Source organism: Orcinus orca, chromosome 8, assembly GCF_937001465.1.
Source record: "Orcinus orca chromosome 8, mOrcOrc1.1, whole genome shotgun sequence".
Taxonomy (NCBI): Eukaryota; Metazoa; Chordata; class Mammalia; order Artiodactyla; family Delphinidae; genus Orcinus; species Orcinus orca.
Genome location: NC_064566.1, coordinates 25,105,276 through 25,126,020, shown reverse-complemented (window position 1 = coordinate 25,126,020; position 20,745 = coordinate 25,105,276). Strand labels below are relative to the sequence as shown.

The 20,745-nt window shown below is 37.4% G+C and overlaps 1 protein-coding gene across 6 annotated transcripts in view; it reads left to right on the top strand.

Moving 5' to 3' along the window:
* Nucleotides 1–20,745, top strand: part of HIPK3 (homeodomain interacting protein kinase 3) — a 96,183-nt gene that overhangs the window by 56,005 nt on the left and 19,433 nt on the right. For all 6 annotated transcript variants that reach the window (XM_033410163.2, XM_033410174.2, XM_033410184.2 and 3 more), the window contains one exon: nucleotides 14,010–14,133. In XM_033410163.2, coding sequence (XP_033266054.1) covers nucleotides 14,010–14,133 — 124 coding nt within the window. The remainder of the gene's footprint in view (nucleotides 1–14,009; nucleotides 14,134–20,745) is intronic.

The window sequence follows — 20,745 nt, the reverse complement described above, 5'->3', positions numbered from 1 at the left end:
TGTTGGCATCTACTGATGATACATTATGATTTTAAATATATCTCATAGTCAAATAAATTTGAGAAATCCTGTATTTTTTTTTTTTTTTTTGGTGGTGTGCGGGCCTCTCCCGTTGCGGAGCACAGGCTCCGGACGCGCAGGCTCAGTGGCCATGGCTCACGGGCCCAGCTGCTCCGCAGCATGTGGGATCTTCCCGGACCGGGGCACGAACCTGCATCCCCTGCATCGGCAGGCAGACTCTCAACCACTGCGCCACCAGGGAAGCCCCCTGTATTGTTTTGTACTTCCCTCCTAATCACCTGTAGAATAAAGATTACAGCATTTATCTTATTACCTCATAGAACAAAATATTTGAAAGGGTTGTAAAATACAAACGCAATGTAAAATATTAAAAATATAGTCCATTTATATGATCTGTGATAGACATTGACTTTTCTACATCCAGTAGCATATAAACCAATATATAAAAAACAGACACTTTCAACCTCAGTTGCTGACATGTTTTTCCTTTATTGTCCACAGATACTTTTCATATTCCCCTACCAAGCTTCTCTCTCTTGATATGTTAATAACAATTTCCTCAGTTTTCTCTTCCATAAGATGGAATTTTGAGATCTTGCAACTGTTCTTGGTAGATAAAACATAAAATAAACAGGGCTGTCTGTAAATAAAATAAATTTCTGACTCCTACCTTTACAAAATATTAGCTATTGATCACTCATAGATGTGCAAATTATTGATGTATACATCTTTTTGGACGTTGGGCTCTAAGCGATACATTTAGCATACTGGTAATGACCATTAAATCTTTGCTGTCACCTATCCTCTACCTCTCAGGTTTTACATTTAATAGATTTTGAAGGTATTTATTATTACTGCAGTTCTTTGTACTTGGCACTTTGATCTGGAGGCGCTTTGATCTGGATCATTGTGCAGCATACTTAAAAGATTAAGTGGCCTTGCAATTATGATATTTTTAATTGTGGTATTTTTAGCCTATGGCTCAAGCTACATTTGAATGAGTGTCTATTCTAAGAGCCTGTACTTTGATTACATTTGAACACGTTGAATAGTTGCAGTTACAGTCATAAAAGCAATCTGTGCGAATATCCAGTATTCTGTAGCGTTGTTATTGCCTACAGCAACAAGTTTCTTATCATGGTAAACACTCGTGACTTCAAAAAGAAAATATTTCTAGAAGTGATTGATTGGCTCTTTTGAAATTTATTCGCCTGAGAGTGTTGAATTGCTTTTAAAAAAGCACGATTCTGCAGGATATTTAAACAAGTGCTGATTAAGCTGGAAGTAAACTCCCTAGTATATTTTAACAGTCATCCTTCTTTAAAGTTCCAGTTGTACAAATGTTCTTTCCTATTTTCATAGATTTTAGTTGCATTATGATTTGGAAGATTCTTGGAGGTATTCCAGTTCCCCTGTTGTAGTTAGAGGAGTCTCCTTCGTGATAGCCCCTGCAGACAGTGTAGAGCCTCTCAGGGATACTTCCAGTATTCCTTCCCTCCCAGTGTCAGAGATTCTCAGTAGGCAATTGTTGCTGGTAATAAAAGGAAATTAAAAAATTGAGTTAACACTGATTATGTAGTTTGATGGTAATAGTATTAGAAGAAAACACGAAATTCCTATAAAATTTAGGTGACTGAAAAATTTTAAACATTGGTCTTTTATTGTATTGTATAAGATGCTTGTTTTAGTAACAAGTATTATGGAAATGTATACTTCTCTCTCCTTTCCAGGTTGATTCCTCAGAGATAATTGCTGATAAAACTTGGGTGTGTATCCTTTGCTAGATTTGCTGTGCTTGTATAAACACGTGTTTATTAGTGCCTGCATTTTATAACCACTTTAGGTCTTTGCTGTCTTTTGCTAAGTAAAGGGCTTTGCCTTGTAAGAATTTATTGAGTGCCTGACGTTATATTTATTAGTAATCACACCTACTGGATGGTCACATCCACTATTGAACTTATTTCCTAATTGCTTTTGTAAAAGGTTGTTGTAGTCATCTTTTGGAACACGGTATCTGCCAAAATAAGAGCCGTATTTTAACTGAGAAGTATCCAGCAGATGTCTGTGTATTTAACATGGAAGATTATTTATGGTTAAGATGAGTAAATGCTTAAAGATCAGGAAAAGGACTTAGTAAAATGTCAACTATAGTTCTTTCAACATAAGTGTATATCTCACATTTCCCAGTTAGTCTAAAAATCAAAGGTGATATGTTGAAAGAGAAAAGAACACATTAATGATAAGTATAGCATCTCAGTGGGAGGACTTCTAGTAAGATAAAAGTCTGATAGTTTTAGTAATCCTAGGAATTATTTATTTTAACACGTAGTAGTTAAAGCATTGATCCTGAAGCCATAAAACCTGGCTTTAAATCCCAGCTGCTCATCACACTAGCTGTATGACCCTTAGGCAAGTTGCTTATCCTTGTGTCTGTTTCTTTATCTATTAAAATGATTGGTATGAATATCAAATGGGTTAATATTTATAAAGTGCTTAGAGCATTGCCTGGTTCATAGTGCTGGGTAACTGCTTGTTGTTACTGCTGTTATTATATTTATTTTAAAGGATTTATACAGAATGAAAAGTAGATTTAAAAAATGGCAGTGAAATATTTTTTTCATTTGATTGTCCTAGAGATCTAAAGACCAGTTGACCTCAAAAAAGGCATAGAACTATTAGGTCAGTTAGTATTTTCTTATTCTGTGGAAAATAAAACTAGAACATAACTTTAATTGAATTGTTGAAAAATACCTTCGGTTTCAGTTTCTAGGTTTTCTGTTAGTTTGACTTTCTGTGTTTCTTTCAGTTACACGATTTTATAATTGAGATGGTATGGTGTAGAGAAAGGCTTTTGGAATAAGGCATTTGAAATCTCATTTCCATCCGTCTCTGGCTAACTTTGGGTAGTGTATCAGTTATCTGTTGCTGTGTGACAACTCCAAAACTTAGTTGCTTCAAAAACGATTTATTATTTCTCATGATTTTGTGGACTGACTGTACTCAATTGAGGGCTTCTTCTGTTTTACGTGGAACATTTTGTTTACCAGCATTTTTGATCTCGGAACAGAACAACAATGCTGAAATCTGTTTTTAGAACATTTTATTTAAATGAGCTAATGTGTTAAAAGTTATTTCTGTGATGCCTGGCCATTGTTAAAACTCAGGAAATGGTGTTGATTTTTATTTAATAGTCAAGACAATTCAACTGTCCCAAATGTAAAGTGGCTAGCATGTAAAAAAGGTCTTGGTTGATACTTGTTTGGCTCATGTGTTTGAGTTAACAAAGCTATTCACAGCAGAACACTAACAGCTTCCACTGGTTGATCAATTCAGTGAACAAATTAATGAGTGAATGCCTACTATATGCCAGACAGTGTTCTCAGTGCTGGGAATATAGCATTGAAAGAATTAAAGCTCTTTCCCTCACGGGTTTTATATTTAGTGGGGGAGGGGAAAACAGATAATAAGCAAACATATATATCAGTTGGTGGCAAGTGCTATAGAGAACACTAAAGCAGGATAAAGGAGGAGAGGTAAGTATATGTGCTGGTGGGGGTTTACCCTTCTGTTTAAGGTGGTCAGGGAATGCCTTTCTAATAAGATCTTTGGGCAGAAACACAAAGTAAGAGTGAGGGGATCAAGTCCTGCTGTTCCCACTGCCTGGAACCTTCTTCTAGATAAATGTAAAGGTTTTGAGGCAACAACTATGGTTAGAGACAGTAAGGAGGCCAGTGTAGGTGGATGAGAGCAAACAAATGGGATGATGGTGGGAAATACTAGATACGGCTGCGGGCTGAATCACGTATGACCTTAGAGGCCATTGTGAGGAATCTGACTTTACTGTGAGATGGGAAGAAGCTCTTGGGAGGTTTTGAGCAGAAGAGTGATACGGTCTGACTTGTGTACTAAACGGATCACTCTGGTTGCTAAGTTGAGAGTAGATGGTAGAGGACGGGGCAGAAGCAAGAACAGTTGGGGAGCGTGCAACGAGAGAGGCTGGTGGCTTGGACTGGGGTTGTAGCAGTAAAGGTAAAGCAAAATGGTCAAATTCTGGATCTGTTTTGCAGATAAAGTCAATGGGATTTGCCGATAAATGTGTGGGAAGTGAGAGAAAGAGGAGAGTCAAATTTGATTCTCACACAAATTATGGGCCTAAGAAACTAGGAGGATAGAGTTGTCATTCCTGAGATGAGGAAGGCTGGAGGAGGAGTGGGTTGGAGGGAATTATGAACATGTTTTGAACATGTTTGGTTTGAGATATCTAGTTGACACTCAGTAAGAGATGTTGAGTAGACAGTTGGATACGTAAGTCTGGAGTTGGGGAGAGAGGTCTGGGTTGGAGATACACATTTGGGTTTTAAGAATAGAGGTGGTATTTAAAACTGTGTGATTGGATGAGATCACCTAAGGGAAGTGAATGTAGTTAGAGAAGATAGGCATCCAAAGACTGAGCCTTGGGGCACCCCAGAATTTAAAGGTTGTGGAAATGCGATGGAACTGGAAAGGAATCTGAGAAGGAACTGCAGGTGAGGTAAAGAGGAGAGCAGAGTGGTGCCCTGGCAGTCAGTTGCATACTGTTTAAAGCAGGAGAACACAACTGTGTCAAATGCTGCAAGTCAAATAAATCAAGGATGTGGCAATGCAGTGGCTGATGGTGACTTTGACAAGAGCTATTTTGGTGGAATGATGGGGTAATGAAAGCCTGATTAGAGTGAGTTCAAGAAAGGGGCAGAATTGGAGGCAGCTTTTCTTAACAGTGCTTTCAAGAAGGACTGGTGTAAGAGGGAATAGAGAAATGGGTGATGGCTGAAGGAGAGTATATAAACAAGAAAGTGTTTTCTTTTTTTTTTTTCAAAATGGGAGATATGGGATAGTTATATATATATGTAGAGAGAAGGAGGGAGAGGGAGAGAGAGGTTGGTGATGAGAAAGAGTGGGAAATTGGTGGAGTGATGTACTTCAGTAAGTGAGCATGGGCGCCTTAGATAGAAGCACTGACAGATGCAAGTGGGCTAGTAGATGTGGTGGCGAGAATGTGGAAGTTTCTTTCAAATCCCCCCCTGCCCCCAGTAAAGTTGGATGCAAGGACAAGAGTCAGGAGTGAGGATGAGGGAGGAGGTGATGGTTTGAGAAGAGAGGAGGTGTGAATTAGGACAGTGGGAGTATGAATAAATTAAGAGAATGTATATACTGTTTTACATTTTACATAGATTCTTTTACTTAGTCCTTTGGATAATTTTCAGAGCATGCTACATCAGTAAAACCGCATTTTAAAAACGAAAATACTAAGGCTCAGGTAAATTACTTGCTATTAGAGCGATTGCTAGGTGTCTGTTGAGTGTTTAAAATCTAGCTCTATTTAGATGATTTGCATTATTTGAAGTCAGTGCTTCCTTACCAGACTCCCAAGATTTGTCTTCCCAGAACATTCTGCAGAGATTTTTAAGTACCACTATAGCAAAACATTCTTATGAATGTTTTTACCCCAGAATTTACCCATGACCTGTGGTTGACCCCCAAATGAGAGATCACATGTTGTGCCATTCCATTTGTATGACATGTCCAGAACAGGCAGATCTAAAGAGACAAAAAAGAAAAAAAAAAAGACAAAAAAGAGAAAAAAAAGAGAGAACTAAAGCGACAAAGTAGATTTGTGGTGGCCTAGGGATGGAGGAGTTTGGGAGAAATGGGGAGTGGCTGGTAATGGATATAGGGTTCCTTTTGATGGTGATGAAAATGTTCTAAAATGGATTGCGTTAATGGTTGCATAATTCTGTGAATATACTAAAAACTATTGATTGTACCATTTGAATGGGTGAATTGTATGGTATGTGAATTATGTCTTAATAAAACTGTTATTATAAGAAATGCCTTCTGCATGACCTACCTCAGGAGAAGACTGTTCTGATTTTATTATTTTTATCTTTATTGAGTTTACCATTTATTTACCTTTTCCAAGTTTGTGCTGCATTTCTCTGGTATCTTCTTTTTTTTTAAAACATCTTTATTGGAGTATAATTGCTTTACAATGGTGTCTTATTTTCTGCTTTATAACAAAGTGAATCAGTTATACATATACATATGTTCCCATATCTCTTCCCTCTTGCATCTCCCTCCCTCCCACCCTCCCTATCCCACCCCTCTAGGTGGTCACAAAGCACGGAGCTGATCTCCCTGTGCTATGTGGCTGCTTCCCACTAGCTATCTATTTTACGTTTGGTAGTGTATATATGTCCATGCCACTCTCTCACTTTGTCACAGCTTACCCTTCCCCCTCTCCATATCCTCAAGTCCATTCTCTAGTAGGTCTGTGTCTTTATTCCCGTCTTACCCCTAGGTTCTTCATGACCTTTTTTTTTTTTTTCTTAGATTCCATATATATGTGTTAGCATACAGTATTTTTCTCTTTCTGACTTACTTCACTCTGTATGACAGACTCTAGGTCCATCCACCTCACTACAAATAACTCAATTTCGTTTCTTTTTATGGCTGAGTAATATTCCATTGTATATATATGTGCCACATCTTCTTTATCCATTCATCTGATGATGGACACTTAGGTTGCTTCCATCTCCTGGCTATTGTAAATAGAGCTGCAGTGAACATTATGGTACATGACTCTTTTTGAATTATGGTTTTCTCAGGGTATATGCCCAGTAGTGGGATTGCTGGGTCGTATGGTAGTTCTATTTGTAGTTTTTTAAGGAACCTCCATACTGTTCTCCATAGTGGCTGTATCAATTTACATTCCCACCAGCAGTGCAAGAGTGTTCCCTTTTCTCCACACCCTCTCCAGCATATATTGTTTCTAGATTTTTTGATGATGGCCATTCTGACTGGTGTGAGATGATAATACTTCATTGTAGTTTTGATTTGCATTTCTCTAATGATTAATGATGTTGAGCATTCTTTCATGTGTTTGCTGGCAATCTGTATATCTTCTTTGGAGAAATGTCTATTTAGGTCTTCTGCCCATTTTTGGATTGGGTTGTTTGTTTTTTTGTTATTGAACTGCATGAGCTGCTTGTAAATTTTGGAGATTAATCCTTTGTCAGTTGCTTCATTTGCAAATATTTTCTCCCATTCTGAGGGTTGTCTTTTCGTCTTGTTTATGGTTTCCTTTGCTGTGCAAAAGCTTTTAAGTTTCATTAGGACCCATTTGTTTATTTTTGTTTTTATTTCCATTTCTTTAGGAAGTGGGTCAAAAAGGATCTTGCTGTGATTTATGTCCTAGAGTGTTCTGCCTATGTTTTCCTCTAAGAGTTTGATAGTTTCTGGGCTTACATTTAGGTCTTTAGTCCTTTTTTTTTTTTTTTTTTTGCGGTACGCGGGCCTCTCACTGTCGTGACCTCTCCCGTTGCAGAGCACAGGCTCCGGACGTGCAGGCTCAGAGGCCATGGCTCACGGGCCCAGCTGCTCTGCGGCATGTGGGATCTTCCCGGACCAGGGCATGAACCCGTGTCCCCTGCATCGGCAGGCGGACTCTCAACCACTGCACCACCAGAGAAGCTCCTTTAATCCATTTTGAGCTTATTTTTGTGTATGGTGTTAGGGAGTGTTGTAATCTCATACTTTTACATGTACCTGTCCAGTTTTCCCAGCACCACTTATTGAAGAGGCTGTCTTTTCTCCACTGTATGTTCTTGCCTCCTTTATCAAAGATAAGGTGACCATATGTGCGTGGGTTTATCTCTGGGCTTTCTATCCTGTTCCATTGATCTATATCTCTGTTTTTGTGCCAGTACCATACTGTCTTGGTTACTGTAGCTTTGTAGTATAGTCTGAAGTCAGGGACCCTGATTCCTCCAGCTCCATTTTTTGTTCTCAAGATTGCTTTGGCTATTCGGGGTCTTTTGTGTTTCTATACAAATTGTGAAATTTTTTGTTCTAGTTCTGTGAAAAGTGCCAGTGGTAGTTTGATAGGGATTGCATTGAATCTGTAGATTGCTTTGGGTAGTAGAGTCATTTTCACAGTATTGATTCTTCCAATCCAAGAACATGGTATATCTCTCCATCTATTTGTATCATCTTTAATTTCTTTCATCAGTGTCTTATAATTTTCTGCATACAGGTCTTTTGTCTCCTTAGGTAGGTTTATTCCTAGATATTTTATTCTTTTTGTTGCAGTGGTAAGTGGGAATGTTTTCTTAATTTCACTTTCAGATTTTTCATCATTAGTGTACAGGAATGCCAGAGATTTCTGTGCATTAATTTTGTATCCTGCTACTTTACCAAATTCATTGATTAGCTCTAGTAGTTTTCTGGTAGCATCTTTGGGATTCTCTATGTATAGTATCATGTCATCTGCAAACAGTGACCCCACGCACTGTGAAAATCCATGGATAACTTCACAGTCAGGGCCCTATATCTGTGCTTCCACCTCTAGGGACTCAGTAACCACAGATCCTGCAGTGCCATAGTGCACATCTATGGAAAACATCCACCTATGAGTAACACACACACACACACACACACACACACGCACGCACAGGTTTCAACTTTGTTGTGTTTATTCTCGTGGCCACTCATCCTTGACCTGTGCGTGCATACCTATTTGAACAGTAATGTAACAGGTAACTCCCATCACTTGTGTTCTACTTTTCTACTGACCATTCAGACTTAGTTCCTGATTGACCCTAGGGTTTGTAATTATGTTTACAACTTCATAAAAATAGAAAGTCCCTCACTGATCAACAGGGAGTGTATGAAAGGAAAATTGACCCATTCTGACTCAGGGCAACATTTCCTGGTTTTGAAAGACACACACCCACTCGGTAGTGCTTACATATGTCCAAGTACTGATCCACTGAAGTTGGGGTTGCTTTCTTTCTTGGTACCAAACTTCGCATTCTTAAAATACTTCGCCATCTACCTATTTATGCTATAGATTTGTAGTAATAGACAACTTCCAAACGTTTGAACCTTATCTCAATCGTGGGGCTCACACATTCTTTCTGGTATCTTCTTGTCAAAAGTAGAGAGAAGCATGTAGCTATACACTTGTATGTAGAGGAGTATCATCAAGAGAAGCCTGGATAGCTGTACCTTTCATTTTTACTGAGTGACATTTCTGACAGAATCATCAGAATCTGGCCCTTAGTTTTGTCATTTCAGAAATTATTTGATCAGTGTCCTAGACTTGACCAGACCTGGGTTCTGTCACTAGATTCTCAAGAAACTGAAATGTATCAGCATTATGCTAGTTTATTAACTTTAATGAAAAACGTTAGGCAGACTAAATAATCAAGTTGGCCTAAGCATTCTCTGTATTTGAAAAAATAATTTGGAGTCATATTATGATCACTGTTTTCTTGATGGCCATGAAATCATCACATGAGTTCATAGTTTAATGGCATTTGCAGGGATAACCCAGGGCATCTTTCTCTTATAAGAATATAATTGTTCCTAGAACTTGACATATTGAGTTCCTGAACTGAGACATCCCTTTTCCTAACACGGCTAGGTTTCTCTGACAGTAATTGAATTTTCAGCTTAAAAAAGTAAATAAAAATGAAATAAAGTAACTCCACTAATAGTTATCTTCTTCTCTGAGTGATGGTATTTCACTGTTCTTAATTGAACCATCTACTGCTAACATTCTTTTTGAGTTCTCTAGCAAAAGACCCACAAACCATTCAGAGTTCAGTTTACCCACTTAAAAAAAATTTTTTTTTTAGCTTCTCCACTTTACCTGTATGTTATATCAGTGTTTCAAGGTTTTAGAAAAGTAAAAAAAGATTTGGTCTTAATGAATATTGATAAATTTTATTAAAGGCATATGGCAAAAAAAGGAAACATGGCATTTTATATATAGATTGCCTTTGTTACCATATAACCTAAATTTTTGAGTTGGTTTGTGGATTTGACACTTGCCTTCTAATTGTGAGTTATTATTTATAGAGTGGTGAACAACAGGTTTAGTTATACTCTCCGTCCAATGGGCATGTTTAATGTGTGCCTTGCCTGTCTACAAAAGTACAAATGCTATCTGTTCCCTGCTATATCCTATAGCTGCTCAGAGGGGAGTTAAGTTAGATGAGAAAAGAAGTAGAAGAATTTCCTTTAGGTGTAGAACAAAAGATTTATTTTAAGAGTGGTCCATAAATTAGAATTTCTGCTGTGGTCATTTATATACAAAAGTATATTTAGCCCAGAGGAATAATTTGAGAGCCAATTAAGATACAACCAGAAAACTAAGCTTTATTCATTACTGACAGGTGGATATATTATTCTTTAGTGCATAATTTGATTTTAAAATTTTATTTTATTGTAAGACTGGCCAGCAGAGCTCTGACAGCTCTGGCAGTTTCATCTAGATTGTAAATGCTTAACGGTATTGCTTTCCCACCTTTTTACATGTGATGATACATATAGAAAATATAATGTTTTATGGCATGCCACGGTAAGCTGGAGAGAATTTAGGCACATTTGACTCAGACTTGGTGAAGAAATTTATTACATTTTCTTTATGATATGTAGTATTATAAAATAAAATACAAAAGCTTTTGGGAAGATAGTTGTGGCAGCCTTGGAATTGTGCCATTCGGATCCACTTCAAGAGAACCTCCTGTGAAGAGCAGTTAACTGACAGCCTCCAGCTGTTGTGCCTTTAGGTAATGCATCAGTGCTCAGCAGAGGCCCCTTTGCTGCTGGGCTGCTCTCAGCCAGTGACCAAACACAGTGGGGGTCCTAGAGCTGCGCTGTTCTAGTTTGATGGGGAACTAGCCTAGCAGATAATTTTTGCCTTGGGGACACCCCATTGACCCTGCCAAGATTTTCTCTTAACAGCACTGCTGTTGGAGGTTCTTTCCACCCAATTCTTCCTTTGCACCTCTTTCACAGGTGTCAGAACTGCTCAAGGTCTGAAGCTCTCTTCACCTATTCCTTCTTCCTGTCCCTGTGTATCCTTCAGAGACATTTTTCCGAAGAAATTTCTTGCATGTCTTGTCTGCTTCTCAGAGGACTTAAACTGATGCAATAATACATAATGACTTTGTATAAAACTTGCAGTTAAAATGCTTTCATTTTTTAAAATGAGAAAGTTGAGTTTGCTTACATAAATACAACTTTTGAATCTTAGATTTGTATTCGAAGTGGTTTTATACAATTCCTAGTCAAGAGTTTGAAAAAATAACTCTATATTCTTGTCACTGTCACCTAGAAACTTGGCTCATTCATTAAATGGTAACAAATGGCAGAAGGAATTCATCACTCTTTGTCTAGTTGACAGAAACTCTTCTTAATTGTTAACCAGATTTCAAATAATTTTGGTCTCTTTAAGTTGAGTATCCTAGATACTATCATTTTGTTAATTTTCTTTCATTACCAAATGCAATGTTGAAGTTTTCTACAGTAGCCAATTTCAAGACCCATGAATTTTTTATATTAATTATTTCAAAATAATCATAAAGCTCTTATACACAGCTATAGCTCAGTCTTATTAATAAGTCTTCAGGATTCAAAGTAGTACATGATTAAGTATCACTAGTGAATCTCATTTACTCCATATTTTTGAAACAGGCTGCCTTTTGCTTTGAACCTTTTAAAGTACAGATTAGTATATACCCTTTATAAACTCTTGTGTCCATTTCTCTTTCTTTCTGCCTAGACTTCTGTTCTTTGAGGCCTAGTTCAAACCCACATTTCACACTGATGCTTTCTTTCCTTTGTGTGAATCAACCTGTGTTGGCATGACTTATCTGAGAAATGTTTACTGAGTGCATATTCTCTGCTACGTTCTGCGTATAAAATAGTGAACAAAAAAGGATATCTCTCTATATTGTGAATATATAAGATTGATAATTTAGTGTAACCTATTTTTTTCTCTTTTTACAATACAGTTTAGCATTTGCTTATAGCTGAATATAACTCGTGTGTACATCTACACATTTGCTGAGTATTTTGTCAAAAGAATGGAGAACTTTTATAACTATGTTTTAAGGTTCTTTTATGCCTCATAATATCTCCCCATGACACTTACTTGTTTTTCACAAGTACTTATGCATTAAGAGCCTACTGAATCTTAAGTATTAATTATAGCAGAGGTGTTTAGGAGTAGAGAGTCACTGGACAGATCCCAAATCTATGGTAGAAAACAATTTGTTTATTATCCTTTGAACTTATTCTGATCAGAAGAGCTGTAGGGAGGAGATGGAATAGTTTTCCCATTGAGTCTAGTGCTTTGGTTCTTCACTTTGGCCATGTATTGGAATCACCTGGGGAGCTTTAAAAACTACTGATGCCTACCTCCCATCCCCAGAGTTTCTGATTTAATTGTTATGGGGTGTGGCCAGGACAAAGGGATTGTAATGTGCAGCCAAGATTGAGAACCACCGCATTAGGAGATAGTGACAATCCGCACTCTCAGTTAAAAAAAGTTAGCAGAAGGCTTATTTTTTTAAAGTGTATAAAATATACACTGAGAGATCCTGGGAACAGTGCCATCCCAATAGTAACGAGGACCCATAGCTCATTGAGGGAGTTCCGACTGGTCAAGTCTGGGAAAATTAGAGCATCAAAATAAGTAATTATAGTAATGGATCATAACCCATTGAATAAAATAGGAATCCATTATACTTACATAGGTAAATACATGAATAAATTGAAATTGGATTATTTGTACAGTCTCAAATTGAAACTCCACAAAATGCTTCATTACAGAGGGGAAAGGAGAAACTTGATAGTGGAGAAATCTAGCAGATACCATGTTAAGTAGTCAGAGTGAATATTATCAGTAGTGGAGCAAATCAAAATTTTGTACCACCTGATAGCATATAATGAGAAAAAAACGCCATCACTTTTTAAACAGTTCTCCCAAAGATCTATAACCTTCATCTAATTACAAGAAAACATCAGACAGACCCATACTGAGGGACATTCAACAAATAACTGACCTGTAATATCTTATGCCAGGGTCATAGCAATCAAGGAAAGACTTGAGGGACTATTCGATATTGGAAAAGACTGAAAGGGATATGACAGCTAAATGCAGTGCATGATTCGGAATTGGATTCTTTTTCATAAAGGACGTTATCAGTGTAATTGGCCAAACTTGCAGTCCGAGGCTTAGATGGTGGAGATGTATCAGTATTTGTTTCCTGATTTTGATGATTGTATTGTGATTATGTAGGAGAATATTCTTGTTTGTAGGAAATACGAAGCATGCCATTATTTGGCAAATTACTCTCAAGTGGGTTAGGAAAAAAGTATTTATTGTACTGTTCTTATAACTTCTCTGTAAGTTTGAGACTGTGCAGGATAACTATGATTGTATGACTTTGTATTTAGAGAACTCTTAGAATGTTAATTTTCTTATGGAAAAGTCATGTGAAGTAGCAACACAATTTATCGGGGAATTGTATCTTTCATGAGATAATTTTCCAAATAATCAAAGCTCTTCAAGTGGTAAAATGCTTTTTTAACTGTTTTGATGTATCCTGTACTTTTCTGCCTTTTAAGGCTGAATATATTGAACTTGGTCTTATCTGTTTTGGATAACAAATAGCCCAGTTTTTATTATTATCTTCTGAAGTAATACCCACGTCTAGATCCATGGTTAGCCTTTGGGGTTTTGTTTTGTTTTGTTTTGTTTGGGTCTTATCTTCTGGTGTCTGGCTTTAAGTTCTGTTGGTGTCATGGTGCATGTATTTTTAATTTGTCAGTTCTCTTTCTAGTGTGTTATTTCTAATCTCCTGTAGTCTCAAAAACAAGATCTATGCTTTTCCTTTTTTTACTGTCATGTTAGTAAAACTCGGATTAAGTATAGATATTTTATCATAGCAATGTTGTACTCATAGCACCCCTTGAAGTTTGATTCAGGATTATGGCTAGGTTTCAACAAGTTCTGGAAAATGAAGAATTACTATAAATAGTAGGTGATTTCGCTCTCATTTTACAAACTTCTCTGAGAATATCAGATGAATTGGATAATTTTAAAAGAAAACCGCTGATTGATTGATAGATTATTTATTTATTTTTTTAAATTTCAGAGCTCCAGAGATTATATTGGGGTTGCCATTTTGTGAAGCCATAGACATGTGGTCACTGGGATGCGTGATTGCAGAATTATTCCTTGGATGGCCTCTCTACCCAGGAGCCTTGGAGTATGACCAGGTAATAATAGAACTGTTGTGATAACCCAGTAGAATTGGTAGAATGTAAAGAAAAATAATAGACTTACAGGAATGCATTTTCCCAGGTATACAATACATGTGAGACTCCTTTTAGAATAAATTGGCAAAACCTTGGATCTAACGGAATTTAAATTCAGGACTCAAAACAGAACTTGATTTTTAAAGTGTTTTCATAAACAAGGGTATAATCCACAGGCCTGAAAACCTTTTGGGAGAATTTTTTTGGTACCATTTTTATATTATAGATATATAAAGGGCTGGACTGTGTCCATTTAAATAATAGTGCTTTGCTTGGGTGACAGACATCACTTGGGTGATGACAGCTGAAATGTCAGCCTCTCCCAAGGAATAAAAGTCATCATAGCTACTGGTCTTGAACCAACAGCCTTTACTGGTCTTAAGTACCTCAGTCACCCTAACCCTCTTTAGTATTTGTAGCTGTTTTTGGTGGTGCTAAAAGTCTAGCTTAACATTATTGAAATGACTCTCAATAAAATCCAGCAAATCACCTCACTACACACTTTTCATGGTAGTTTTCAGGTGTGTTCATTAGTCTCTCTAAGCTACTAGACAGTGTTGTTTGCTATTTACTTGGTTTTTAATATCCAGATTCTTTTTTGGGTAATTGTTATCTTCTTCACTATTATTTGAAAGTTTCATAGCATCTCCCTTATTAGAGATATATATACTCATATTTTAGTAGAAAATGTTAGTCAGAATTAACAGTGGTTACATATATTTTGTCTGGCTTATATTTTTATTTAAATGTTATACTATTTAACTTTCAAACATGAAAAAAAATAGAAAACAGAACATTTTAAAGCACACATAACTTGTAGCAAAATGCCTGATTTCTAAGATTTAGCTTTCTGTATAAAAGGGGATACGAGAGGTAGTTAATTTAGTGACTTAAATGTTGCTGAGACGACCCTAAAAGTCATTTAATATTAATTATTAAATTAGATGTTATCATTAACTTTAATCTTATCCTCTTCCAATGACTTTCTACCCATAAAATTTCTCTTTTAGGCCAGGTGTTTTTTTAATATTCTCTACTTTCCCCCTCCATGTTGAGCATACCTCTTAAAATACCATTTCTATAAAAATTTCCATACATTCTAGTTTCCTTCATCTTTTTACCCAATCATTAACTTTGATGCAGGTGCCAAACTGTTACTAGTTTTGAAAGAGTTAGTGATCTAGTTGGAGAGTCCCATAATCCCTTAGCTGCTGAAGTACTGAGGTACCTGTCAAATTGTAGAAATCTACCTTTGGCTTTGTGGACCACTATTTATGACATGCATAGTACTCTGGAGCAGGACACCATCTAGTGGCAATATAAAGGTCAGTTTGCTGTTGTACTCTGGATTTGGACTTTACAGTTCTAGTGTTGGACAACTAATGTTGATACTGAAAAGGACCCTACAGATTATCTAGTTACTACCCCTTCACATTTTATAAAGGAGAAAACTGAGGCCCGGAAAAATGAAATGACTTGTCAAAAGTTACAATGGTAATTTAACACAAAGTCCTGACCAAAGCTCAGTTTTTCTAAAATCTGTAATAGATTTCTTTTTTTTTTTCTAAACTGGGTGGTGTTATCTGATCCAGATTCACAATATTTTCAGAATGTATATTACTTTAATTCCAAATGGGTACAGTAATTGAAAAAAGTTAATAGCATACAGCATCAATAGCCACACGGTTATCAATTCAGTGTTTTAAAAGGTATTTTCCAAAATATATGAATACAAACGAATAGGAATGATGTGTTTTTTGGTTCCAATCTTGGACTTCATACTCATTTTCAAATATGATGCTTGCTGTAGAGGTTTTGATAAATGTCTGTTTTCAAGATAAGGGCTATCCCTTTATTCCTAATTTTAAGTTTTTTTTTTAAGGAATTTTGCCCTTTTAAAAAAAATTTATTTATTCATTCATTCATTCATTTATGGCTGTGTTGGCTCTTCGTTTCTGTGCAAGGGCTTTCTCTAGTCGCGGCAAGCGGGGGCCACTCTTCATCGCGGTGCGCGGGCCTCTATCTATCGCGGCCTCTCCCGCTGCGGAGCACAGGCTCCAGACGCGCAGGCTCAGTAATTGTGGCTCAAGGGGCTAGTTGCTCCGTGGCATGTGGGATGCCCCCAGACCAGGGCTTGAACCCATGTCCCCTGCATTGGCAGGCAGACCCCCAACCACTGCACCACCAGGGAAGCCCTAAGTTGTTTTTTTTTAAATCCTAAATTGGTTTGGGCTCTGAAATGCTTTTGTGCATCTATTAAAATATTCACGAGTGGGGTTTTTTGGGGTTGTTTTTTATTTTAGTCTATTTATGTGGTTGAATTTCATAAAATTTCCTCAACTCCCTGGATTATGATCATCTAATTAGGATGTAAAAGGGCACGCCTCTGTCTGTTATCTGTTTCCTATTCTGGGCATCAGCTGCCATGATATACTTGGAAACCCAATTGGGGTGTTGTTGCTATTTTATTTTTTTAACTTATTTTTTGCCTTACAGTGACAGTACAGTGGGCAATAGTAGTAACATTACTAATTAATACTTATCGAGTTCTTTTGGGTGCCAGGAACTGTCAACACTTTAACTCATTTAATGTTCACAACAACCCTATGAAGTTTTATAGATGAGAAAGTTGAGGTGTGGGGAAGTTTAATAAGCTTGCCCAATAGTCTAACACAGGCAGTCTGAATCTAGAAGCTATGCTATTAGCAGTAGACCACCTCTACAGTACTTCATGGATAATGATACTTTCAAGACACTAAGAGTCCAGCTGAACCCTGCTCTAGTCTGCCCTAGCTCCCTGGCACTGACCTTCTTCCAGACTCCACCTCTACCCTACCACTGTCAATCTGCTATTGCTCGAAGAGGGTTTTCACAGTCTGTATATTAGTTATTCAGATTCATCAACCTCCATTTGTATTCTGTCTCCAGATTTGAGTTCTAGGGAAGGAACCAGCAGCCTATGCTAGTTTATTGTTTTGTCCCATGATAACTTTTTTTAAAAATAAATTTTTTAATTTTTATTTATTTTTGGCTGCGTTGGGTCTTTGTTGCTGAGTGCGGGTTTTCTCTAGTTGCAGTGAGCGGGGGCTACTCTTTGTTGCGGTGCGCAGGCCTCTCATTGCAGTGGCTTCTCTTGTTGCAGAGCACAGGCTCTAGGCGCGCGGGCTTCAGTAGTTGTGGCTCACGGGCTCTAGAGCACAGGCTCAGTAGTTGTGGCAAATGGGCTTAGTTTTTCCACGGCATGTGGGATCTTCCCGGAGTGGGGCTCGAACTGTGTCACCAGGGAAGCCCCCGTGATAACATTTTGTACAAATATTTATCTCTCAGAATATATGTTGTACAAGATATTCTTCTTCTGTTTTGCTTTTGTTAATAACATTGCTTTTAACAACAGGAGTGTTCGTATATTACAAATATATCAGCATTATTTATAAAGAGTGGAAGCCCAGCCAATTAATTTGGAAATTCAATTCAACACAAGCACAGAAATTCTATATTTTATATCTCTAGCAACAGCTGCAAAGTATTATAAATCTAAAATTGATAGAACCAAGAAAAGAGACGAAGCCACAATCATAATTAGAGATTTAAAGCACATTTTTTTCAGTAATTGATAGAGAAAGTAGATAGAAAAATATCAGTAAGAATATAGAGGATTTGAACACATGATTAACCAAGTTGACCTAGTGATACAGGCATAGAGCACTACACCCAATACTACACGCAAAACTGCAGGATACATACTTTTTTTTTTTTTTTTTTGGTACGCGGGCCTCTCACTGCTGTGGCCTCTCCCGCTGCGGAGCACAGGCTCCGGGCACGCAGGCTCAGCGGCCATGGCTCACGGGCCCAGCCACTCCGCGGCATGTGGGATCCTCCTGGACCGGGGCACGAACCCGTGTCCCCTGCATAGGCAGGCGGACTCTCAACCACTGCGCCACCAGGGAAGTCCAGGATACATACATTTTAAGTGCACATGGAACATTTACAAAAATACAGACTTTCTGTGAAATATATTGTAACATCTCTTTCTTAACCCTTGTTGATATGTCTTTTGTGTAACCTATATTTAACCTTGTAATATTGTTTTTTTTCAAAGGAGGTGAAAAAGACTTAACAGTATACGTATAGTATACTTCAAGGCCAAATTTGAGTCACCAGGAAAAACTTTTCAGACTATTTAAATTCTTTATTATGGGCTTTGTGTTCTAGCCCTTTAATCATCTGTGTCATCTCTTAAAGTCTTTCCAAGGCAATTTCTTCTTTGAATTTTGGATTCTACAACTAGGCACTGACCATGTTGAGAATATATTTTGTCATATGTGCATTTTATTTCCTTTTGTATACAAATGTACTTACTGTGTATGTGTAGAGAAGGCTGCCCTGTGAATTGGTACTGTGCTTGGATCCCTTCCTGTCTTAATTGTAGGTATAGTGTCTCATTAGTGCTATATGTACTCAATTTGACTTATATTTACTGGGGAAACATCAGTAACATTCTAGGAAATTAAATAATATTTTTATGGATGAATGGACAGTATTTACTTGGTTGATTGTTCTTGAAAAATGTTTGTTAGAGTTTAGGTAGAATCTTATCCAGAGCAGCCGAAAGCCTGAATTTATATTCAAATTTTATTATGCTTGGTAATATCAAATTATATCTTATGTAAGAAGAACAGAGCTCACTCCAGGGGTGGGGGTGGGAATCTTTAAAGAATTCTATTTTGTCAAGCTATTCAGGTTTCAAAGAGACCTTCTCAAGTTGGCTCAAGGAAAAGTTCATTTATTTTTGTGTGGACTGCCCAAAAATCCAAGAATGAGCTTTAATATGACTGGATTTTGTGAAGTCTGGAGTTGAAGGTGCTTTTAGGTTCAAGGCAACACTTAGAGAAATTAATAGGCTTTGGTAGAATTTCACTCTGGTGCTCGATCTTAAGTATAACTTAGCTGCTCTTTAAGTGCTTTTATCTGTTCTAACTTGCTACTCAGAATTCCTGCTCACTCTTAACTCTGGTTATGTTAACGTGGTCATCAAACTCTAGCTCTGCCTTATAACCCTTCAGCTCATCCTCCAACAGTATCTGGAATTTCTTAGTTTGCGTTTCTGACACTGTAAATCTGATTTGCTTAGCTTAATTCTAGTTGAGTTCACAAGGCAAATTTATGAAGTAATTGCTTCTAGGTCAGGTCCCCACCCTTCATCCACTGGAGACAGGAGGGGCATACAGATGGAACAAGTTCTTTTCAAATGACTGGCAGGCATTATGACCAAAAATAAACTTGGCAGGTTCATTTGCCGTTTTGTTTTTTCAGTGCCATCTCAACTTCTTAGGTATATTAATTGCTCTATGGTATTCTCTTAGCACTTTGTTTTTTTCTTTATAATGGCATTTCCTAGTTTAATTGCAGATTATGTGCTTAAATATTTATTCTACTGAATTTTTTGAATAAATTTTAAAGATTGGCAACATATTTTATTGTTCTGCATAGCTTTAGCATCTGACCCATAATAAATGCCCTGTGTAAGTTTGTTGAAATTGAATTGTTGAGCACCTTTCTTACCATCTGTGATACTCTGACGCAACATCAAGGTACTAAGCTCTTAGTACTTTTCATTTTCTGTTTCCGTAAAACAAGGAACTCAGGCACTTGGGGGATGTGGGGTGAGGGGGAGGTACTGCACTTTAATGTAACGAAACTAATTTGTAAGGTGTAGATTTTAGTTATTTCATGTAAAATTCGGGATACAAATATGCATGAACATAGACTCTTGTTAGGAGGCACGTAGTCTAGCAGGGAAAACTGACATGTAAAAATAATTGTAATGTAGTGTTATAAATGCATTAAAATAGTTACGTTCTAGGTGTGATGGTAGCACAGAGGAAGGTGATTGCCTCTGTTTTGGATGGTTAGGCATAGCTTTACAGAGGAGAATTTCTTCAATTGAGTCTTGAAGAAGGAACAGTAAAAGTTTGCCACGTGGATTTGGTGAAGTGGCAGGGAGGGGAGTAAGGAGGGAGAGGAACAGGGATGTTGATAAGTAGGGGTTAGAGAGCAATCTAGGAAAGAGAAACTAACCCATGCAAGGTTTAGCAGGTGCTAGACGGGGCTGGAGTACAGGAGCATGTAAAGAGCCCGGAAGAGATAAAGCTGGAGGGCCTGTGTGCCATGTTTAGAGATTTGGAATCCATCCTGTAGGCAGTAAAGTAATTTTATACAGGGGAGTAATAATCAGATTTTCATTTTATTAAAATGGCTGTTAGCAATTTCTTGTTCTTAGCAGTGTGAATAATGAATTGGGAGTGAGAGGATGGGGTCATTAGGGAGGCAGGTAGACTAATTAGGAGGCTTGTGAGATTGTATAACTCAGAATTGAAGAAGACCTGAAAGAGGAATGGAGAGGAGAGACAGTTATGAAAAATACTAATGAGGTAAAATTGTTACGGTTTTGGATGTTGGGTGATGAGGGCGAGGTACTTGTTGGGCATAAATTTCAGGTTTCTGATTCGGGTGGTTGGTGGTAGTCTCCAAAGGGGGAAATACATGAGGATTAACAGGTTTAAGGAAAATCAG